The 21757-nt window shown below is 39.2% G+C and overlaps 3 protein-coding genes and 1 non-coding gene across 8 annotated transcripts; 2 read left to right on the forward strand and 2 right to left on the reverse strand.

The window, feature by feature from the left end:
* Nucleotides 1-1397: 1397 nt before the first annotated feature.
* On the forward strand, nt 1398-3219 carry LOC103716697 (transcription factor TCP21-like). Its single transcript, XM_008804801.6, has one exon. It carries the CDS (start codon nt 1597-1599, stop codon nt 2398-2400), a length of 804 nt encoding a protein of 267 aa, XP_008803023.1. The 5' UTR covers nt 1398-1596; the 3' UTR covers nt 2401-3219.
* Nucleotides 3220-8433: 5214 nt separating this feature from the next.
* LOC103716685 (mannose-specific lectin-like) lies at nt 8434-9252 on the reverse strand. The gene has a single exon (XM_008804791.6). It carries the CDS (start codon nt 9160-9162, stop codon nt 8710-8712), a length of 453 nt encoding a protein of 150 aa, XP_008803013.3. The 5' UTR covers nt 9163-9252; the 3' UTR covers nt 8434-8709.
* A 412-nt stretch (nt 9253-9664) lies between these two features.
* TRNAT-UGU (transfer RNA threonine (anticodon UGU)) lies at nt 9665-9736 on the reverse strand. The gene has a single exon. It is a non-coding gene; the product is annotated as a tRNA-Thr (tRNA).
* Nucleotides 9737-12303: 2567 nt separating this feature from the next.
* On the forward strand, nt 12304-21757 carry LOC103716677 (dihydroorotate dehydrogenase (quinone), mitochondrial-like). Of its 5 annotated transcripts, none has more exons than XM_088712563.1 (11): nt 12304-12575; nt 13005-13087; nt 15229-15552; nt 15755-15980; nt 17536-17616; nt 17741-17848; nt 17925-17954; nt 18887-19024; nt 19220-19257; nt 19350-19449; nt 21145-21757. In XM_088712563.1, the coding sequence occupies exons 1-11, from the start codon at nt 12432-12434 to the stop codon at nt 21235-21237; spliced, it is 1365 nt and encodes a 454-aa protein (XP_088568689.1). In that variant the 5' UTR covers nt 12304-12431; the 3' UTR covers nt 21238-21757. The 5 variants fall into 5 exon arrangements, with proteins under 5 accessions (XP_088568689.1, XP_017700599.1, XP_088568691.1 ...); XM_017845110.4 differs by having other exon boundaries at nt 12334-12575; nt 19335-19449; XM_088712564.2 differs by having other exon boundaries at nt 12345-12575; nt 13010-13087; nt 19335-19449.

Raw genomic sequence — 21757 nt, forward strand, 5'->3', positions numbered from 1 at the left:
GATATTCTTTATAAATATTAAAAATACTTGTCAGCCACGAATTATTGATGCATGGAGCTAGAGATTTTTTTAGAAATATTGAGAAAAAAAAAAGAAGAAAACCCACTCACATTATAATTACCTATAGCCAAAATCTCTAAGTGAACTGGTGTAATCCAATGGTTAAGCCCCATGCACCATGAGTAGGAGCTACGAACTTTGCAAATAAAAAATAGCTCCCCACTTTCGGAGTACTATTATGGGACCAAGGTCCCCCACTATCTATATTGACTTGCAACCTGCAAACATCATATCTTCTATCCGATTCTAGATCTCATCTGAAAACATAGTCACATCAATTAAAAATAAAGATTTGGAGTTCAGAAAAAAAAATAGAAGAAATTTTGTCAAAATATTGAAAATAATTAAAATAGCTAAAAATATAAAATAAGATAATAAAAACCAAAAATATAGACTTTCTAAAATATTTATATATTTATTTACTTCCAAAAAAAATATAGAACAGTCAAGCAAAACAGATACTTTTAAAAAAAAATCACTAGCAGCAATAGTATTTGATATTATTGAATTGCAGCACGTGAATATTTCTTGAATTATCTATCAATAACTCATCAAAAAATTATAAAATTTATGTATAATTCAAAAAAGAATAACCGAACAGCTTTGGATTACTTTGTTTATAAAGAATAGTTTGATTTATAAAAAAATGACTTCTTTTACTCTGTGACATTCGTCGGATGATGGAAGACTACAATGCTTTTTTAGGTATTGTATGTGTATCGGAAGACGGATAGGAGCGCAACTTCTGGACACACTAGGGGACTCTCCTTTACTATTTTGTCACATTGTCGCTTTTGATTTTGTTGGCTATATTCATATTAGAGTAGGGTAAGAAGCTATTGTACCAAAGGAGGAGGAGGAGGAGGAGGAGGATAATTTGATTTGAGTCTAACACTTAAACCCACTAACAATGTCCGGATCCGTAACGGTCATGAGCTGATGGCAACCCTGGTAAGCCTGGCCTCACTCCTCGGTGGTTTCCCGGCAATTCAATCCCAAATCCGGATAATTTGATTTGAGTCTAACACTTAAACCCACTAACAATGTCCGGATCCGTAACGGTCATGAGCTGATGGCAACCCTGGTAAGCCTGGCCTCACTCCTCGGTGGTTTCCCGGCAATTCAATCCCAAATCCGGATAATTTGATTTGAGTCTAACACTTAAACCCACTAACAATGTCCGGATCCGTAACGGTCATGAGCTGATGGCAACCCTGGTAAGCCTGGCCTCACTCCTCGGTGGTTTCCCGGCAATTCAATCCCAAATCCGGCGCCAATCAATCAACCCGAGCCAACGACTTTCCCTCTCTCTTACGAATATCGTGGTCCCGGTGTAGCAGCACCGGGCCCCACCCTCCCATGTGCCCTTCCCCTCTCTCTCCACCGGCTCCTGCCGCTCAATCATTGGCCCCGTCGCACAAACCCCCACCGGCCCTTCCAAATCTCTGCCCCCCTTCCTATCTCTCTTAACTCCGTTACGCTATCCTCTCTCCCTTTCTCGCTATTCCAGGCTTATCCTAAGCTTATTCCACTGCAATGACGACGCCCGACGGGGGCACTAACGGCGGGCAGGCCCCGGGCGGGACGGCACAGCAGCAAGTGATGGCGGTGGGCGCGGCGGGCGCAAACGGCACGGCGCTGGCAGTCAAGAAGCCGCCGTCGAAGGACCGGCACAGCAAGGTGGACGGGCGTGGGCGGCGGATCCGGATGCCCATCGTCTGCGCTGCCCGCGTTTTCCAGCTGACCCGCGAGCTCGGACACAAGTCCGACGGACAGACCATCGAATGGCTCCTCCGCCAGGCCGAGCCCTCCATCATCGCCGCTACTGGCACCGGCACCACCCCCGCCTCGTTCTCCTCCGCCGCCGCTTCCCGCTCCGCGGCCACCCACTCCCTCTCCTCCCCCTCCTCCTCCTCCTCCGCCCCCGCCGACCACAAGACCCCCCACCACCTCCTCCCCTCGGCCGTTCCCCACCCTTTCATCCTCGGCAAGCGCCTCCGATCCGATGACGACTCCTCCGCCGACAAGGACGACTCCGCAGCCGCCGCAGGCGGCGCTAGCGGCCCTGTCATCGGGCCGGCTGGGGGCTTCTGGGCGGTGCCGGCCAGGCCGGACTTCGGGCAGCTGTGGAGCTTCGCGGGGCCGGAGATCCTCATGCCGCCGGCGGCGGGGGGCGTCACCGGGCGGTTCGCCGCCGCCCAGCCGGTCGGGGAGGCCTCGGCCGCTAGGGTGGGGAACTACTTGCCTATCGCCCAGGGGCACCTCAACCTGCTCGCCTCCTTGTCGGGGGCGCCCACGACTGCGGCCGCGGCGGGGAGGAGAGAGGACGAGTCTCGCTGATCGTTTCCGGTTCTTAGGGTTAGGGTTAGGGTTTTAGGATTCTTATAGTTGTTAGGTTTATAGTTGGGTCAAGAAAACGTCGGAGTTTGTGGAATTGAATGAATTAGTTCGCCCTGTGTCTTTTTCTTCTTTGTTTGTGAGGCTTGTTCAAGGAGGAGTGGAGAATTCGGGTCTGTGAAACGGCTTTGGTTCCCTGAGCCTTGCAGCAAGTTAACAAGAATGGTTAGAAGAGGAAGGAGCCCGGAATCAGAATGATAGCTACTGTACTCAATGGAAAGATAGGAGCTTCACTATTTCCTGTTCTGCTGAGGAGAATGTAGGATACTGAAGGTTTCATCACTCCTCTCTTCTTCCTACAAGCCGCCCAGTGTGCCCAAGAAAGGCTTCAATGGAAATTTAGGTTTCCTGGAAATAGATGGGTCTACAAGCTTAAGGAGTAGCATCGGAGTTCGGTTTGATTGAATAATTGGCAACGGGAATGTTAAAAGTTGGTTAATTTATCATCTTGGCGTCTGCAGAGAAGAATTTGGATTAATAAGTGATCTGAGGTGCTTGTAATGAAGAGGGCTTGGGAACCCCGTGATTTGTGACTGAAACTTGGGGTATCTTCCTCCATTCTCTCCATATATCTCTACGTCAAGTGTGAAAATGGCTGCAGAAAAACTTCTGTTGTAAGCCTGTAAGTTCTGTTAATTTGACTTCCATCTGTATCTTAGTCATTTTTCCTGGATTTATTAGTAAGGAAATAATGAGTGTATGTATGTACTTATGGATTGTTTGGAGTGTATGATGCAAATAAAAATGTGCCTGTTCTTGCTACTGCCTGGACTTGCATTTGTGTGCCGTATTATCTAATTAATTCACAAAGAAATAAATATTATCTCACATTTCTTCTCTCTTTTTTTTTGTGTGTGGTTTTTTTGGGGGTGGGGGCAGCGGGGTTGGGAGGGGCATCATCTTAGATAATGCTTTTTGTTCTATATAAACTGACAATTAGTGTTGAATTCTTGCTTTAAATGTAATAAAGTTTCATTACTTGAAGGATTTACACTAAATATTTCTACTTGTGATTTTTTTAAAAAAAAATTGGATCTATGTGATACTTGAAAAGATACAATTTTTGCTCATCTTGGGTGCTCATTTTTGGTTGATTTTAACTTCAGAGAAGGGAGAGCGAAATCAGTGATTGCACTAATTTCCCCTCAAATTGTTGAATTCTTCTATGAATGAAAAATTTAAAGCATCTTGATAAGTTAAGAATCATTAAAATGTCTGAACCATATGTTTTATATATGATTGCGAGAAAGTAAAATCAGAGCAAAAGAGATTATTAGAATAAACTTGAGGACCTGCAATATTCTCTGTTATAGTATTTCGCTTCTCGAAAACTACTATTTAAGATGCAAATGTGGGAGCAAAGGATAATTTCATCGAGCATTTGGACCTTAATTATTAAGCCCAGTCAAACTATTTGGATCAGCTTTGAAAGTTCCCATTCATCTGCACTTGAATTTGGAGTTTATATTACAAGTTACTTGTTCACTATCAGAACCTTTTGGATTGTTTAACCATTCATCTATTTTATGATTATGACTTAGCAAACAATATGCAATTATGAACACCGGTACTAGTTGATTAGACCATTGTGTAGAGATTCTAGTATTCGCACAGGCATGAGCAGTGAATGAGGATCCATAGAGCTGAGCCCAAAGAGTTGGGGTAAGGTTGGCTGGTTATTGTTATAATTCCCTAGGCACAAGCATCACCTCTTGCACAATCAATGATTGACTTTGTGATTCAGGACGAAGGGATCTTAGGAGTTCTTGACTAGCAAGTACTAAAAGGGCATAAATGGGCACATGTACATTACACTATTATAGTCTTATAAGTGCTGGAAGAGTCTTAGTTTCAGAAGTCTCATTTTGTTGCCTTTGCACAAGTTGCAACATTTTGGGGTGAATAGGTGGCTGCGAGTCTCAAATCTCAAGTATAGTTCCACACAGCATTTATTCTGATGTTTAGATATTTCCTTCTAGGCAATGAAATTACTGGGGTTGTCATTGCAGTTAGACTCTTTTGGTATAGACTGAAAAATATGTTTTTTTTGTTGTATCATGTAATGGGCAGGAGAAGGGTTGGGGTCTAATTTCAGAGTATTTTGACATGCTGGCTTTAATTGTGCTGGAGCAGATGTTTCCTTTCTTATTCTACCACCATTTTCTCAGCCTCTAATTTTGTCCTTTTTTTTACCAAACTGGGTTGCTCCTAGTCCATGTTGTAACAATCTGGAACATGGTTTCCATTTGTTGTTAGTGAATTGTACCATTAAGAAGCGGCCATATATTAGGGAGCACCAAGTAGTTACCGGTTATTTTTCTTCTTCTTCTTTTTTTTTCAAATTGGAGAAAAAGAAAAGGAAAAAGAAAAAGTGGAGGGTTATAAGCATTCTCCCTCTACCTGTGGTCCACCAACCCCAGTCTCTCCTTTGATGTGCTCTGATGTTGTAAATAGTCACATGAATTGTCAAAGGAAATCATTCTTCCTCTATGACCGATCCATGTTCGTATTTATTTGTGCTTACGATATTAAACAAGCATGTTTGCCATGGTCATTTACTCTTGTACATCCAAGCACAAACAAACTACTTTAGCTTTGTTACTTGAAGTTGGTTTGTTTATAAAAGGTAGCTTTCTTCATTCTCCTTTCTGATTTTAGAGGAAAAATTTTCATGAGAAAAAGTTGCAGTTAGTCTCATTTGAACTCAATAAAATACAAAACTATGTGCACATCAATGTGGCTATTACATCCAGGGCATTTGATGGCAGTCTGGCAGAGGATGTATTTTTCTCAATCAAATCAAGCAGTAGTAGAAGTCGATGTTTTGCAACATGGTCAATATTCTTGCATAACTAGATTTAATCTTAGTTTTCAGCATGTTAAGTAACAAAATATCTTGCAGTTTTCTCTTTGATGGTAGACTATCTCTAACAAGACCATCCCCCAGTAGTATGGCAACAAATAACATTGCTTCAAAACAGAGTATGTCATGGATCCTAGAGAGCTTTGCTTTCAGCAGATTAAGTTTCAGATTATTTGTTCTTATCATAACAATTTCAGTGGGTGGAACCAATTTTTCCACCATAATATTCGGAAAACTGGTTAGATTCCTTTATTTATGAATTGCCTTTTATTTATTTTATCTGGTTTCAGCAAGTACTGTGGTTGGTGATCCCATCAAGTGGGTTTCTTTTAATTTTTTGTTTCCACCTAGTTATTGTGTTTTCTAGTAGACTTTTGAGGATTACTGGGGCCCTATATCGAACTAATCATAGAAAAAGTCGGCTCAACCTATTCATTCCAGCTTTGAGATATGATATGCAGGATGAGCAACTTTCACATTGACAGCACCGGTTCTTGGTTTGGTGGGAAAAAGCTTCAGCTTTGAGATATGATATGCAGGGTGAGAAACTTCCATAGGGCTCATTTGGTTCGCGGGAAATATTTTCCCTCCTACAAATATGATTCATGAGAAATAAATTCTTAGAAAGAAAATGCCTAGAAAAGTACTTTTGGCATGTTTGGTTGACAATGGAAAAGTGACAAATTTTCAAATGACAAATTTCCAAAGTACTTATGTTTGGTTGGCCATCCACTTTCCTGGAAAAGTTATATATAATTTCTATTATGCCCTTAATAAAAATTAGGTGTTTAATGTCTCTTTAATGCTTCTTTAATGCTGAAGGGTCTTTTTAGAAAAAAATAAAAATGGAGTGATTTCCGCCTCATGGGAAAGACTTTTCCATGAAATGTGGGAATCATATTTTCATGGGAATACAACTTTTCCATCTCTCTCCTTTGAAAACTCCAACCAAACAAGAGGCATCTCATTACTTTTTCGTTGGCCATACTTTTTTCCCTTCTTTTCCCGCGAACCAAACGAGCCCATATTGGCAGCACTAGTTCTTGGTTTGGCCGAAAAAAGCAATATAGTGTTGGCTGTGACTACTTAAGATGGGAGTCGGCCAAAGATTACGGCTTCAAAAGAGTCAAACGTCCAGGAAAAAAATGAGGCACCGCCCATAGACTGGGCTCGAAGTCTGGGGTCACCTTTCTCGGAATAGCGGTGATAGTCTTGTATGAGTTGTTGAGGAGAAAAAGAGGTTCTTTGACAAAGCTCCTCTATGTAGGGGAGGTTCAGTTTTCCCACACTGGAAAGCTGGTCTTGGGTTTTGAAACAGGTAAATTCTTGCATCATTTCACTAGAACAACTCTGTATCAATTCAGCATTGGTTGAATTGAAGAATTCTATGATAAGCCGGGATTGAAGGTTTAGCGGGAAAAAAAAGGCCTTGGTCTTGGACATCTCGAGGGAGAATAATTCGTAGGTGGATTATTGACTGACCATACCCATGAAGATTGCGTGGGCTTTGACTGACCATACCCATGAAGATTGCGTGGGCTTCTAAGGCAGAGTTGAGGATAGCAGGCAGATGAGAAACTAAGTATAAAGAAGAATATGAATTCCAACTATTTAAGTCCGACACTACTTGATTATGTATTTTACGCTATATTTTAACCTAATATATTATAATATTTTTTCCAACAGTAAAGATAAAAGGATTTTTTCCTAGAGAAAAATGAAACAAAAAAAAAAAAATGCAGACATGCACAAACGTGCTTTTTGTGGCTATAAAAAATCAAAAGAATTATACATAGCCATCGAACCAAAAATATGGAGCCATACATATTTGGTCCCCATGCAGGGTCGGACTACACACCTTCAGTTTCCAAGACTAACGCTCTGCCACTGAGATATAGGGACTTTTCTTTTTAATTAATGCAAAGAGAACTATAAGATATAATCTTCCATCTCAACTATAAAACCACAACTATTGAAATTTCAAATACATATACCAATATATGGAATGCTCAATAGAGAGTAGGGTCGGCGGAACTGCCTCAAATAGGACGGTTTTGATCATTTCGAACCATACGGGTAGCCTACCGGTATGGTTATGGCAATAAAAATGAAAATCGTTGTTGGAGGCGGAGAAGAAGAAGAAAAGAGAGCGAGTGGGGAGGGATTTGTCAGGAAGAGATTAGGGTAAGAAATCTATGCTTGAGAAGTTTGAAACATCCAATACATATTACAAAAATTAAATCATGAATGACAAGAACTTGATAGTTAATCATATAAAAATAATGTAGCAAAACTTGAAAAAATTCCCTACTTAAAATTAAGTATAAATAGCCACAAAAGTTCTGATATTTTTTTTTTATATTTTTTCAATTGAAGGATGTGTGCATAAAACTAATATTGTGTGTATATATGTATGTAGATGCATGTATAAATGTACATATGTATACATATGGGAGTGTGTGTTTATGAAATAAACTAGATAATTATGAAGGTTCGTGTAGATATAATCGGAAAGTTTTAATGGTTTGACTTTGATTCCGCACCCAACCAACTCATTACAAGATCAGATCTGGTCCTGGCCGGGGTTTAGTCGGGTCTATATTGGGTGTCCGATTTGCGGGTTTGATCCACAGCCCTAACCTGCACCATTGCAATTGCATTTTGTTGGTTGCAGTACGGCCTTTTGGGTTGCTCATCAGAATCCTTTCTAAACAATCATTTAAAAACCTTTTGAGTTGCTTTTGATAAATAATAGCAATATCCATCTTTGGCTTTTAAAATATCATCATCCACTGTCTTTTTTTTTTTGGCGCACCATCATCTACTCTTTTCAATAATGTCCCTTCCCACTACTTATTGTCAACTACTTTCTGTTTTTTTTTTTTTTTTTGAAATTCCTTTTTTTGTTCTTTTTGGCAAATGAGCTTTGAGCTTTTAAAGTTAGATGCCCACCTTGAGCCGAAGGGTTTATAATCCTTGGATACAAAACAGAATTCATTACTTGGAATCTATTACTATCACTGTCCCATGGAGTTGATGAACAAGGTTGGCCTACTTGAATCTTTTTTCCCTATGGAGGGAGCCCATGCAAACCATGGTGCAGGGTCTTTCGCTTCTTTGGATTCCTATTGTTCATTTAACATTTTTCATAGCTATAACAACACAAATCTCATGAATCTTTCCAGATTCCTTAAATTTCCTTGCTTGTGCTGGGGATGCCTTGCATGTCTACAAGTTCGAACACACAGGCCAGACAGATAGATTACAGAAAATTACTGCTTTCCAAATAATTCCAATCTCATGCAAATCCTTTCTTATAGTTCATGGCACGCAGATAAGCAAACCAGATATACCAGAGAGGAGGTCGTCACCCTCGCCCGGCCCCTTCATCAGAGCAGAAGTCTCCGGCTCTGAGCGGTGTTGGTTGCCCACAGTGCTGCGCCATAGATGACGACGTTCCCGTCCCCTTGGAGGACCAGACGGTAGGTGTTGGGCCCTGGGGCGCTGCCGCTGGTCCACACCACATCGCTCCCGGAGAAGATGACCAGGTTGCCATTTTCCTGCAGCGTGGCCCGGCACGAGCTGCCCTTGCCGTCGGTCCCCGACGACCACAGCGGCCGGTTCCCGTTCACGTACAGCACCAGGTTGCAGTCCCCCTGCATGATAAATCGATACGGCCCCTTCTCCAGATACTGGCCGACTTCGAGGCTCTGGCCGTCGAACAATGTGTCCTTGGCGACTGCCGTCGTCGCCAGGAGGCCCAGGACCAGCGCCATGACCTTCATGCTTTGGCCAGCCATCATGGTGTTCCTCTCTCTCTCTCTCTCTATTTGTAGTTTCATAGTCACCTTCGTCTGGTTTTATGGACTCGTATTTGCGGCCGCGAGACTTTGGAAAGTCGACGGGCCTCGAGTCCTCTATGGTTGGCGAGGAGTGGGCTCCTCGATGGCGTTGGGCGTTTGTCTGTCGTGCGGGAATCGTTTGACTGCTGAAGGTGGGCGGTTCTTGGATTTTGTGCGTCCAATGTGATCCAATCAATGGAAGTTTGAAATTATTGGCCATAGAAAAACTAAGTACTATGAGATCCAACCATTTAAATCCTACACTAGTTGATTATGTATTTTACACTATATTCTAACCTAATATATTATATATATTTTTTTTCAATAGTAAAGATAAAAGGATTTTTTCCTGGAGAAAAATGAAACAAGAAAAATTGTAGACATACACAACCGTGCTTTTTGTGGGTACAGAAAATCAAAAAAATTATACATAGCCATCAAACCAAAAGTATGTAGCCATACATAAGTGTATTAAAAAGTTAAAAACAACAAAAATGAATTTTGCCCCCATGCAGGATCGAACTACAGACCTTCAGTTTACAAGACTGACGCTCTACCACTGAGCTATAGGGGCTTCATCCGTGGGTTACTGCAAAGATAATTATAAGATATAATATACCATCTCAACTCCTCTTGAAATTTCGAATGCACATACCAATATATGGAATGCTCAAAACATTCTAATGTTGCTGGAAGAATTGCTTGCAGAGCATTTTTAATGTCCTCGTCAAATTTGTCAAGACATGTTTGTAAGTTGGAATATTAAAATTTTAATTCAGTAACGAATATATTCCATCAAAAGTCAGAGAAACCTTATGACTTTCACATATTTATATCAGCTGAGGACGCAAAGTAGCAGCTCAGAGAGGCCAGGCCCATCGTCATTGATGTTGAACCACTGGTCAAGGATTTTGCAAGCAGATGGAAGGCTGCAATTGAGCTTATACACAAAGATGTGATTGCTTCTTTCAGCAATTTTTTGTGTGGAATGGAGATCCTCAAAGCTGCATTGACACAGCTTCTGCTGTACTATGCTAGAATAACTGGTGGCTCTGCTCTGAACTAGGACTCGGTGTCCATATCCTCAATAACGTATGAAATCAAAAAATACTCAAGGACCTTTTAGTTCTCCAGTTCTTTTGAATATACTGGAAATCCATGGAGACCAGCATTGCAAATATCAAGGGAAGGGATAAAAGTTTCAGTTGATAACAGGGCTGTTGCCATGTTATCTGCCATTTTTTTCGAATGGCCTTTTCAATTATTGTTAGTTATTTTTGTCCAGTTGACAGCCTACAGTTTAGTACGGGATCATTGGGCGTGTATTAACAATGAACACAATTAAAGGAGGGGATGTTAGAGTTGGATTTTATTTGTACTTGTATGTAACTATACCATTTCCTCATTGCCCTGGGCATGCCTACAAGAAGCAATTTTTTGATGGCTGGAGCCATGCGACTGCTCGATTTGTTCAAAAAGCTGCTCGAGTTTGCTCAATGGCTCTGAAGTTATTTCCATCTTGGACAGAACATTGAGCTACTTGAAACTCATTCCTTTTCATCCATGGACGACCAAAACAAGATGATTGTAATACCTTAAAGCATCTTTCATAGCTTTAGATATCGTTAACATTTAATATTAGTGCTTTATCTTATGAGCAAACAGGACATGCATATGCTGACCTGCAGAAATATTTTTTATCCTCTTTGTGGAGAACAATGGGGGGAATGCCATCAATCACTTTGTAGAAGTGGTGAAAAATTAAGCATGAAATAGCGTGGATTAATTTAGTGGGTATATGGTGATTTTACTGACATAATTTTCTGACATCTGATATGTTACTCTGTAATCTGGAGACCTCAGCGCACGGTCTTTTTTCAGCAGGATGCAAGGTCTTGGACTTCATGCCAAAGGCAAACAGCGAGAACATCACCCTCTTTGATTCCAGGTGGATTCATTCTCATGGTGGCTTAGCTAGAGCCGAAGTCCCGTGCATTTGGCAAAATAGGGAGTAGGATTGGCGGAATCGTTCCAAATCAGAGAGAGGTTGAGAGAGAGAGGCCGACGGAGGGGCGTAAAGAGGAAGCCGTATTCGAAACAGGGATCAACCGCAACTTCCCCTTTTTGCCCCGGCGCCGGCCTTCACCGGCTTCCCTACCTCCCTCCTTCGATCTGTCTCTCTTCCGCTCTCGTTCTTCCTCTTCCCTATCTCTTCTACTATCGGCATGGTATGGTGCGGGCCTGTATCGACTCGTCCTGCCGGAGAACCGATGCGGTGCCCATACCGTTTCCACCGATCTTGATAGGGAGTATTCTTAGGTTGTGCTTGGTATCGAATTGTCATTTAAAAGAAAAAAATCAAAATTTTATTTTTACTTTTTCTTACATTTCTTATACCAGCAAATGTTTGGTGATAACAGGAGCCATTCCATCATGTTGGGGCTAGGAGGAAATACTCAATAGCCATTCCATCATGTTAAACAATCAAAACAACTCTATTGCAAACTAAATCCTAGATTGCATTATATAGACTAGTCTTGCAATGTTTAAATGAAAATAGGAAATACTCAAATTCCAGATTTTACCTAACCCATCTTGTTATCTATCCCTTGATTAATTGCCTCCCTTGGATGCAACTTGTTCTTTAGCCATTGAAAAATTCGCTGTGATAGTTTTATTATTTTAACCTTTTTGCATTTGACATGTAAAATTTTTGTTTTCTCGTTCCCTATATTACTATACATAATTAATGGATTTCAATACCATGCTATGCACATGATTACCATATAGTTTTAAACATAATCATGCATGTACTAATTGTGATATACGCGGCTTCCATTAAAGATTTTAGATGGAGAATAAATTTCGGAAAAACTGTAACGCATAAATTTTAGTTAAGATTAAATTTTGCTATAATTAATAAATCAGTGGGAGTTTGGATATTGGAGGGCATGAAAGTTTTATTGTGCATGGAAAGATGGAAATCTCATTCTTTTCTATAAAAGGTTAATATGACTTAAATATCCAAGTGGCAAAACAAAAAAAAATCTAATCGAAGTCACTATAAAAGGTGATTTTTAGAATAATTTACCAGCTTCCCCTTTGAGAGCTAAAAAGTAAAAAGTAAACGAAGTACAAGGTGTCGCCTTTTTGTCTCTCCTTTCTCCCGTCTATTACAGGACTCGAAAGGCGGGAGAATATATATTCTCCGTCTCTCTTGATCGCCTCTTGGAAGTCTCCTTCCTTTCCTGTGCGAGGGTTGCCGGACGATGGCGACTAGGGTTTGGAGAAGCTCCATCCGGGATGCCCTGTTCAAGAAACCTAAATCTGGGGCTGCTGGCGGAGCTGTCGGGCCGAGGCTGGCCAGCACCGGCGCCGGAGCCGCCCCGAAGATTCCACCCTCTTCCAAGAAGGTTTGAGCCTCTTTTTCTGATCAGCATTTATTTCGTTCTTTAGATTGATATTAGCTCTTCGTATGAGTGGTTGTGATGTTTCTAGGTAATTCTTGCTAGCTACAAAAAAGGTTTTTTCTTGTTATTGTTCCTGGATCATAGCCTAAGCTAGGTTTTTTATGTGATTCTTGGATTCGTATGCTAAAATTAGTGCGAACTATGCTTGTTTACTAGAAACAAAATGTTTTTTTTCCTTTCCCGATTCCTGGATTTATATTGGGAGGTTACATGAAACAGCTGATGCTTGCGAGACCTGCTATTTGATCACGATTCGTTTAGCAATTTTGGATTTTTTTCCCATTATTTCGAGAGGTGTGCCGCGCATCTTTCTGGGTTTGTTGTGGATTTCTGTTGATACTAGAAGGCAATTCTATTTTTTTTTTTTTGTAGGGAAGGTTATTAAGTGGAACCATGATAGGGCTAGCAATAGCTGGAGGAGCTTATGTGAGCACGGCCGATGAAGCCACATTTTGGTACGTCTTATTAAATTCTTAGATTTGTGCATAATGATCTGTTGGCAGATTCAGACTTTCACTTAGCTTGGCTGTATATGTTACTTAGTGCTTAAAAACTGTTATGGATTTTGTTTTCTAGAAGCATTCAATTGGACTTCTTAGTCAGCACTTAACAAACTTCTCAATGATGTATACTATGTTATGATTAAGAATAGTATGCGCTCTATCTTAAAACTTTCATCGACCTCTATTGCAAACCTATTTATTAGTGAGGCCTGTGAACTATAGGACTGAAACTTTATAGAATGGCCAGTTTCTCTATATTTGTGGCAGAGTTCTTACCTTTCTATTTGGTTCTTCTTCCACACTTATTTGTTTCTGTGCTAGCTTTAACTTCTTGCATGTTTAGCTATGTTCAGAGCCTTTCCTCACTTTTTTTTTTCTGGTTCCAAGTGTTCATATGAGGTTCATCTCACAGAGTTCTTGACATGCATTGTCATTTAATTTTTATTATAAGATTTTTTTTGTTGGAGGTTAAATAGACATTCAAAAAAGAAACTTACATACAGCATATCTAGCACTTTCTGATATGCAACTTATATTTGTCTCTATGTTCGCACACATGCGAGAGATAGAGAGTTTACATTTGGCTGCATAAGTCCTGCACTTAACTACCTGTTTTGACATTAATTTTTTGCTAATTATTGATTTAACTCAGTGTCTCTCTTTATACATATGTTTGAATAAATACACATGCATGTGTATATGTACATGTCTGTGAGTTTGATGAAGGAACCGAGTCAATATTTTGAGTGAGTGAATAATGAACTCTCTAATGTAGCCAAAACCATCAAGTCGAGATTCAAAAACTCGTTATGGTTTTGGTTTTGCGTATTCAACCAAACTAGGCGAGTTTTAGTTTTTGTGGCCCTTGCTCTAGTTTCGGCAGTTTTTTTTGAATATTACAAAAATAACAAATGATATTAATCGAAATAAGGAAAAACAGCATATCAATAAATAGGCAAGCAGGAAGATGAATTAGACATCATTTTAAAGTACAGTTCTGTTGAATATACTGGTTACATGGTTTCACGTAAATGTCATCTTTTTAACTTATGTTCAGAGTGTACTCTATCGTCGTGCTTGTTGATGGAAACCTAACATGTGTTAATAGAAATGACAATTAGATTTCAACTCTGGGATAGTGAAACCTATATCAAAAAAATTGCTTTCCACCGAAATCTCCTTGCAAATCTTTTTAGAACTTCAAAATCTATTTTTGAATTGAAAGAAATGCTTGTTGACATTGAAAAATGAAATGGAAAAATATTAGCATAAGCAACCCAAATATGCAAAAAGCTTGGCCTTATATATGTTGGTTTCTGTGGAACTCCAAAATCATTCAACATCCAGCTGAAACTAAACTGTTTCACTTTTATTTTTGAAGTTCCTAACAAAACTTTAGATCATGCATTAGGTCATATGCCAACCATTAGCAGTCTCTACCTTACAACTAAATCAAGTTTGTTTTAGAGGCCTCACCTGCTAGCACTACAGGATTTTTGGAAACCATCATAATATCCATGCTACAAGTCTTTCCCTCTCCATTATGCTACCTGAGGTATTCTCCTTCATGGTGATTTAAAAAGTGGTGTATATGGCTGCATATGCAGATACCAGCCCTAAATCCATTTGCTATATGCACTGCAGATGGGTAGGATAGGTTGTTTGCATAGCATTATACATGCAATCACTTAAGCTTATCATTTCTAGTTGGGAGAAGAGAATGATATGAAAGTTTCTCACAGTGCTTGCAGTCCTCCAACTTATAAGTCTTGCTTGCTTAGCTTGCATGGTCATGAAGGTTGCCATCGAGTAGAACCTAAATTAAACTGGAACCTTCCGGTTCCACTATTCTTTTGCAAGCTAGATGCTTACTTCTTTCTTGGCATTCTTCAAGCATTGCGTACTCTCAAGAGATCTCCATGCGTTACAGAAGAATTATGTTATTTTTTATGCAGTTGTACATGATAAATCCTATATTACTTTCTGAATCGCATAACTTCTTTTGCTGCAGATACTGTTCATACCTTTTAAATCTATGTATCGAGTAATTATTTGTTTATCTGATTTAAGATTCTTTGCTTCTAATCTTGCAGTGGGTGGTTGTTTAAGGCTACAAAATTTTTGAACCCATTCTTTGCATTGCTGGATGCCGAGGTTGCTCATCGGTTGGCAGTCTCAGCTGCGTCTCATGGCCTCGTTCCTATAGAAAAAAGACCTGACCCAGCAATACTGGCATTGGAGGTCTGGGGAAGGAAATTTACAAATCCTGTAGGTCTTGCTGCTGGTTTTGATAAAAATGCGGAGGCAGTTGAAGGCTTACTAGGGCTAGGCTTTGGCTTTGTGGAAATTGGCTCTGTTACCCCTATTCCCCAGGAGGGAAATCCTAAGCCTCGTATCTTCAGATTGCGACAGGAGGGGTAAGCATGTATGTTGCAACTGAGTTTCTTAAAGTACTGATTTACCATTTAAAGCCATGGCATGAGACAGATTTATGATACCAAGTCTGCATAGCAAAAATTTGTTGGCATTTGAGCTTCAAGTCCGTACTTCTATTTCATCAATCATTGGGGTGCTTAACTTTATGAGCAGTGCTATAATTAATCGATGTGGGTTCAATAGTGAAGGTATTGTGGTGGTTGCAAAACGTCTTGGTGCCCAGCATGGTAAGAGGAAGATGGAAGAAACTTCAAGCTCATTACCTTCATCAGGTGATGAAGTAAGGCCGGGAGGAAAAGCAGGTCCTGGCATTTTGGGCGTTAATCTTGGCAAGAATAAGACAAGTGAAGACGCAGCTGCTGACTATGTTCAAGGAGTCCATACTTTATCACAGTACGCTGACTACTTGGTATCCCCTCGATCTGCTTCTAATTATCATAGTGCGAGGCTAATGACCTTATGATCTTTTGTTCATGTATGCATAGGATGTCATGCTTTCGTGACTTCCCAGATACAGCAAGTTCCTCTGGTCGGTTGGTTGGTCTAAGTGCTGGTAATTTCCTATGGTCTAAATGACCAAAGATGAGTTGCAGCTGCTAAGACTGCAATAAAAATGCGCGAACATGATATATATGCTTCTATGAGCCAGTTATTATCACATACATAACGTACATCGAGTCTCGTTGACTTATTACATGCATAACCAAAAAGTGGAAGATAACCACATTTGTTGTAATTGTAGCATGAAAACCTCAGCTACATGAAAAATCCAGTTACTTGCAGACAAACAGATCCCAAGGGTTTTGGTTGTGCATATATTAGATGTATTTTTGAAGGAATAATTTTGCGAGAGATGCCAGAATACCCTGTCCTTTTTTACTGGCTGGCCACCTTTGTGACTGCATTGCATTTAGTTCCTATCAATATTCTGCAGAAGTAGCAGTGTCATGAGGAATTCTGGCTGTCTGATGTTCATTTCTGTGGCTTGGATTTTGGAGGACAACCCAGATGTCTATCATTTTGGACATATTCTCAGTATAAGTTTCCTTCCTTTCTCTTTTGTTTCTGGGGAGCATTAGTCATGTGGAAAGGGGTTCTAGCTTGTTGGAGGTTATGACTCTGCTCCCTTTAGTTGTAATACCTGCAGTTTATATTTGTAGTCCCCTGTGATACAGTTCACCTTCCATAGAATACAAATACTTCAAGTTCAATTGAAGTGCCCATTCATGTTGTTAGACAGATATGATGAAGTAACAGATTGTTTATTACTTACTGGGGCAAGAAAGGAAAAAAGTCCAAAAACTGCTTTCAAACTTGTACTTAAAACCTAAAATTCAGAGTTCTAGAACTATAGTATTAGAATTTCCACTGTGTCATTTCAACTTTCCTGGAATTATACCAGTGCGGCTTTCATATCTAATGGTAACAGTTTTTTTATTAGAAAAACAAGAAATATGTGATAACATTCCGTATCTTATTTGAATGAGCCTCATCATCTCATTTAGAGTATGACTTGAGCATTAATTCATGGATATGGAAAGTTTGAGTTGGCACCAGGATGAGAATTGAGTGAACTCATCAACTAACTGTACTCCTGATCTTGGCCTATCATTAATATGAAAATCATAATGTTGGTGTTAGCTATAAATGACAAAATGTTATGTACTGCATTTACTTGGTTCTCTTATGTAATAGAATGATTACGATGAGAAACCTTTCGTACAAATAAAAGAAGGAGAGTATTTTACTATTGGGGATTTATACTTGATATAAGCTATAAAGCTAACCTCATATTTATAGGGAAGGGGGACCTGGCAGTCACTATGCGACAAGATGAACCATACTGCTTATGACATCTGACTAATTATGGACTATGATATCTAATTTTCAAACTAGTTTTTTGAATTATTGCTGTGAATATTAAGTATCTTTTTTTGTGTATTTGAAATCACATCATGTTTCAGGTCATAAATATCTCTTCTCCAAACACTCCAGGCCTTCGCAAACTTCAGGGGAGAAAACAACTGAAAGATCTTGTTAAAAAGGTATAGAAATTGGAATTTTAACTGGGCATTCTCCTCCCCATTGCTATTTTCTTTCAGCCTGTTAATTTAGTGCACTTGAGATGATGGGCAATTGATTCTTTTGACTTTTGTGATTGATTTGTAGGTGCAAGCTGCTTGTGATGAGATGCAATGGGCAGGGGAGGGTCCACCGCCATTGTTAGTGAAAATTGCACCTGACTTGTCTAAGCAGGACCTTGAAGATATTGCAGTGGTATAAACTCAGAGGAATCTTGTTTCCCCTCTGAATACTGTACCTTGTTCTGATAGTCTTCCTTTATGCTTTCTAGGTTGCTCTTGCTCTCCGCTTGGATGGGCTGGTAGGTTTCCCCAATATTTGTCTGAATCTTTCTTTTGGTTATTTTGAATTAATGTTTGTCAGTATATCTCTTTGTCCATATGTGTGCATGCATTTTATTTTTGTGTGGTTCGGTTGTTTTGCAGCGTCTTACTCAAGGATTAGGTGCTGGTACCCATCCTGGTCTAATCCCAGGTTGGTATGGTATCAGGACAGACTGAAACAACCATCAACAGTAAGAATGAAGCGAAAATAAATAAAAAAAAGGTGTCCCAGGACACCAGGCCATCCAAAAGTGCTGCTATGCAACCGTCCCAGTCCATCCTGTCTGGTACAAACCGAGACAGTCAGGATGTCCTGGTCTAGTAAAAAAACCAGTGTCCTAGGTGCGTCCGTACTGTTCTCTCATCAGAATGTTATGGTACCGGCAGGACATGCCAGGATGCATCAGGACTCAAATCTCATAGTTATGAAGAGATGTTTTCTAAAACTCAGAACAATGGATTTTAAGGAAGCACTCTTTTCTTAGGTGTTGAATTTTTTGACGGATTTTGAGAATGCAAGAACTTAAACAAAAAGAGGGAAAAGTTACTGGTCATGCACTCCAACCTTTATATGCAGCTTTTGCAGTTTATTGCTCACGCATAGTTTAATGAATATGGTAGGTTTATGAAGGCTTTTTTCCTAGGTTTGTACCTTAGCTGTCAAGTATAATGGCATTGTTGCATATCTGGTCATCTTAACTGTATATCTGGGCACTGACCTCATTTATTGTGTTATTTCTGTATGATTTTATATGGCTTTGGAAATTCTGTATGCTCCCATAATTCTGCTTAGCAATAAATGTTACCCATATATCATATATTAAAACTGTTGAAATTTTAAATTACACCAATCTTTCATAATGGTTGCATTTGAATTTATTATGCACAAGTATAAACAATGCCTCCTCAGATCATATCAAATACAACTGTTTCAAGACCCGATCCTGTAAGTAGACACCCATTGGCTGGAGAATCTGGTGGTTTAAGCGGGAAGCCACTCTTTGATCTGTCAATGAACATTCTTAAGGAGTTGTACATTCTTACTCGGGTATTAATCTGCATCCATTTTTACTGGAATACATAGAAATCTTTGGTACTGCATTCCTTTTTCTTTTCAAAACTACATCTTTCATACTTTTTTTTTTCTGTGTGCTCCAGAATGATGTTTCTCACCCCTGATCATTGCTCACTATTTTGTTCGCATTCAGTTTTGTAAACTGACTTCAGAATACTTGCATTGCAGGGAAAAATTCCCCTTATAGGCTGTGGTGGTGTTAGCAGGTATTAGAACCTTATAATTAGTAGAGACATTGCTGGATGCTTACTAAAAAGCAATTCATTAACTAAAGTTTATTAAGTGTTACCCAACACAGTGGCGAAGATGCATACAAAAAGATTCGAGCTGGAGCAACACTTGTTCATCTTTACACAGCCTTTGCTTATGGTGGACCAGCACTCATTCCCCAAATAAAGGTTTCTCTTGGAACAATGTTGCTTTGTAATATTTTTGATGTAATTCTTTTCATGTATTCCATCAAAGTGATCATTTCACAATCACGTGAAATAGATTATTCTGTTTCTTAAAAATTTTCTACTTTTGTAAGCTAATATAGATAAGCTGTTTCCAGTGATTAAGAAATAATCCTTTCTAACATGCTTCCTTTTGTGAATAATTGATTTCTTACTCCATCTCACTGCATCTGGTGCATAATCATTCTATTATGTATCCTCTTATTCTGCATCTGCCATTCTCCTGTGAAGTTCAAGTGTTAATTAACCATCGATATTGACTCTAGCATTTTTCCTTATATGTTCGATTTATATATGTTGTGTTCGCACATTCTGAAGTCTTATTTTCTTGTGCATTGATACTGGTCAGAATGCTTATAATGTTCTAAAGCTGGGTAGGACCTCCCAAATTTTTGAAAGTTGAAATTGGTGAATGCAATAACCCTGAAAAATGCCTCTATGAACTATTTGAATTGGTAGATGTTCAACTCTATGTGGGGATCTCACCTGTTTGCATTTGAGGAGTGCATTTCTTAAATTTGATTCCAATTATGTGCACATTTAAAAGATATATTCAGAGATCATAAGCCTTTAAATTTGTTGTATTTTCAATAATGGTGTCAGAGCACAACTAGATTATGGTTTTAACGTCAGAAATATTTAATAAAAAATAAATACCAATGTGTAAATAGTTCTGTACGCAAAATATAGTGGATGTGTTTTGCCTAAAAGATTCGTTATGATATGACAAAAAGTGATACTCAAGTAGAGTCCCCAGAAAGTATATGTTAAAGACCACTTTGAAGCAAACCAATTGCAATGTCCAGAACTGGAGAATTTCTTTAAGTTTTAAATTTCTAAGTAAATGGGATTGCTCAAACTTTTAAAGGTAATCAGTATGTATATCTTCTTTTTCCTTTTTTTTGATGTAAGGGATTTAGTTGATTTAATAGCTAAAAAATCCCATGCCAGATTCCAATAACTCTAATTAAGGTATTAGTATTATGCAAACTTGAAATCAAGAATATAATAAAACCTCTATAGCAGCCTCAAAATAATCTTGGTTGACCAATACAATGTGGTGTCACAAAACACAGACCAACTTTGTCTGGAATGGTCTCATATTGGAAAATGTCAAACATAATATATAGCACCGTACAAGCACTGACCATACTGCCAATGATGATGCTTCTTGTCTCAGCCACAATTTTAAACCATACATGATAACATGACAGTTGACTAGTTGTGGTGGGTCTTTGATTCATCAAGTTGATTACTCTTCAAACCTGTGTAGGTTAGCACCTTGCAAAGTTGAGCCTAAGATTTTATTTTATTTTATTTCTGAGGTATGGTAGAAAACTGGAAATGCATCATCCAGGTTTGAGCCAGAACCTCTCCCCAGTGCATGCACAGGTGATAACTAGTAGTTTAAAGTCCTGTTAGCAGTAGTTTTTATGTGCTAGCATGGAAGGAAGCTCTCAAAATCGAATTTGTTATTTTGCTTCCCATCAACGCCCTTGCTTCTTTCACCAGTATACCATATCTTACTGGTCTGGATGGACTTTCATTTTATCTGAGCTAATGCTGATATTTAAGAAGCTATTCAATGTTTACAAAATAGGGTTTTGATAGTCTTTTTTTTTCATTTTCTTTTTCCAGGCTGAGCTGGCAGAATGCTTAGAAAGGGATGGTTTTAAGTCCATCCAGGAAGCAGTAGGTGCGGATTGCAGACAAACTTTTCATAATTCTTAGAAGGAACTGGATGGCTCAAAAATGCTTTGTGCTGATGGCAAGTGACTTCCCAATCTACTGATTTCCTTAACCAAGTTAAGCCAACTCATTCTACTTATGTGCAAAAATGAAACCAGTTTCCCACACTTGAGAACTCAAAAGTTGCGGCTAGTTTTCTCTTAACATCGAGCAATTTTCGTTCCTGGATTTTATTAAGTTTTGCTCCCTCGGTGTGACCTATCATCTCCATATTGGCGATGAAGTTTTGATTGATATATGTGGCTTCCCAAGGTATTCTAGAAACGTGCAAGTCATTTGAAACTTTGGGAAGTTTTTTATTCCTCAAAATTATATATATAGCTTGTTTTTGGAGGACAGACATTTTCCCATTTCTCAAAACGGGTCTGTTAGCCGTGTTTTTCCCTTTATAATTTTGCTTTTTGGTTGTTGGGAAAGGATGAACATTATTTTACCTCTTACCTTTTTGTAAGCTGTGTTGTAAGATTTTCAGATCCTATGATTATATTTTTCTTTGGTGCTC

The sequence above is a fragment of the Phoenix dactylifera genome, chromosome 16 (genome assembly GCF_051530095.1).
Source record: "Phoenix dactylifera cultivar Ajwa chromosome 16, Ajwa_hap1_PhDact_Kaust_v1.1, whole genome shotgun sequence".
NCBI classification, from domain to species: Eukaryota; Viridiplantae; Streptophyta; class Magnoliopsida; order Arecales; family Arecaceae; genus Phoenix; species Phoenix dactylifera.

Coding starts and splice junctions, on each gene's coding strand:
- LOC103716697 (XM_008804801.6), top strand. CDS start 1,597: ATGACGACGCCCGACGGGGGCACTAACGGCGGGCAGGCCCCGGGCGGG.
- LOC103716685 (XM_008804791.6), bottom strand. CDS start 9,162: ATGAAACTACAAATAGAGAGAGAGAGAGAGAGGAACACCATGATGGCT.
- LOC103716677 (XM_017845110.4), top strand. CDS start 12,432: ATGGCGACTAGGGTTTGGAGAAGCTCCATCCGGGATGCCCTGTTCAAG. Junction 12,576..13,004: donor TTCCACCCTCTTCCAAGAAG/GTTTGAGCCTCT, acceptor TTTTTTTTGTAG/GGAAGGTTATTAAGTGGAAC. Junction 17,955..18,886: donor CTCTCCGCTTGGATGGGCTG/GTAGGTTTCCCC, acceptor ATGCCTCCTCAG/ATCATATCAAATACAACTGT.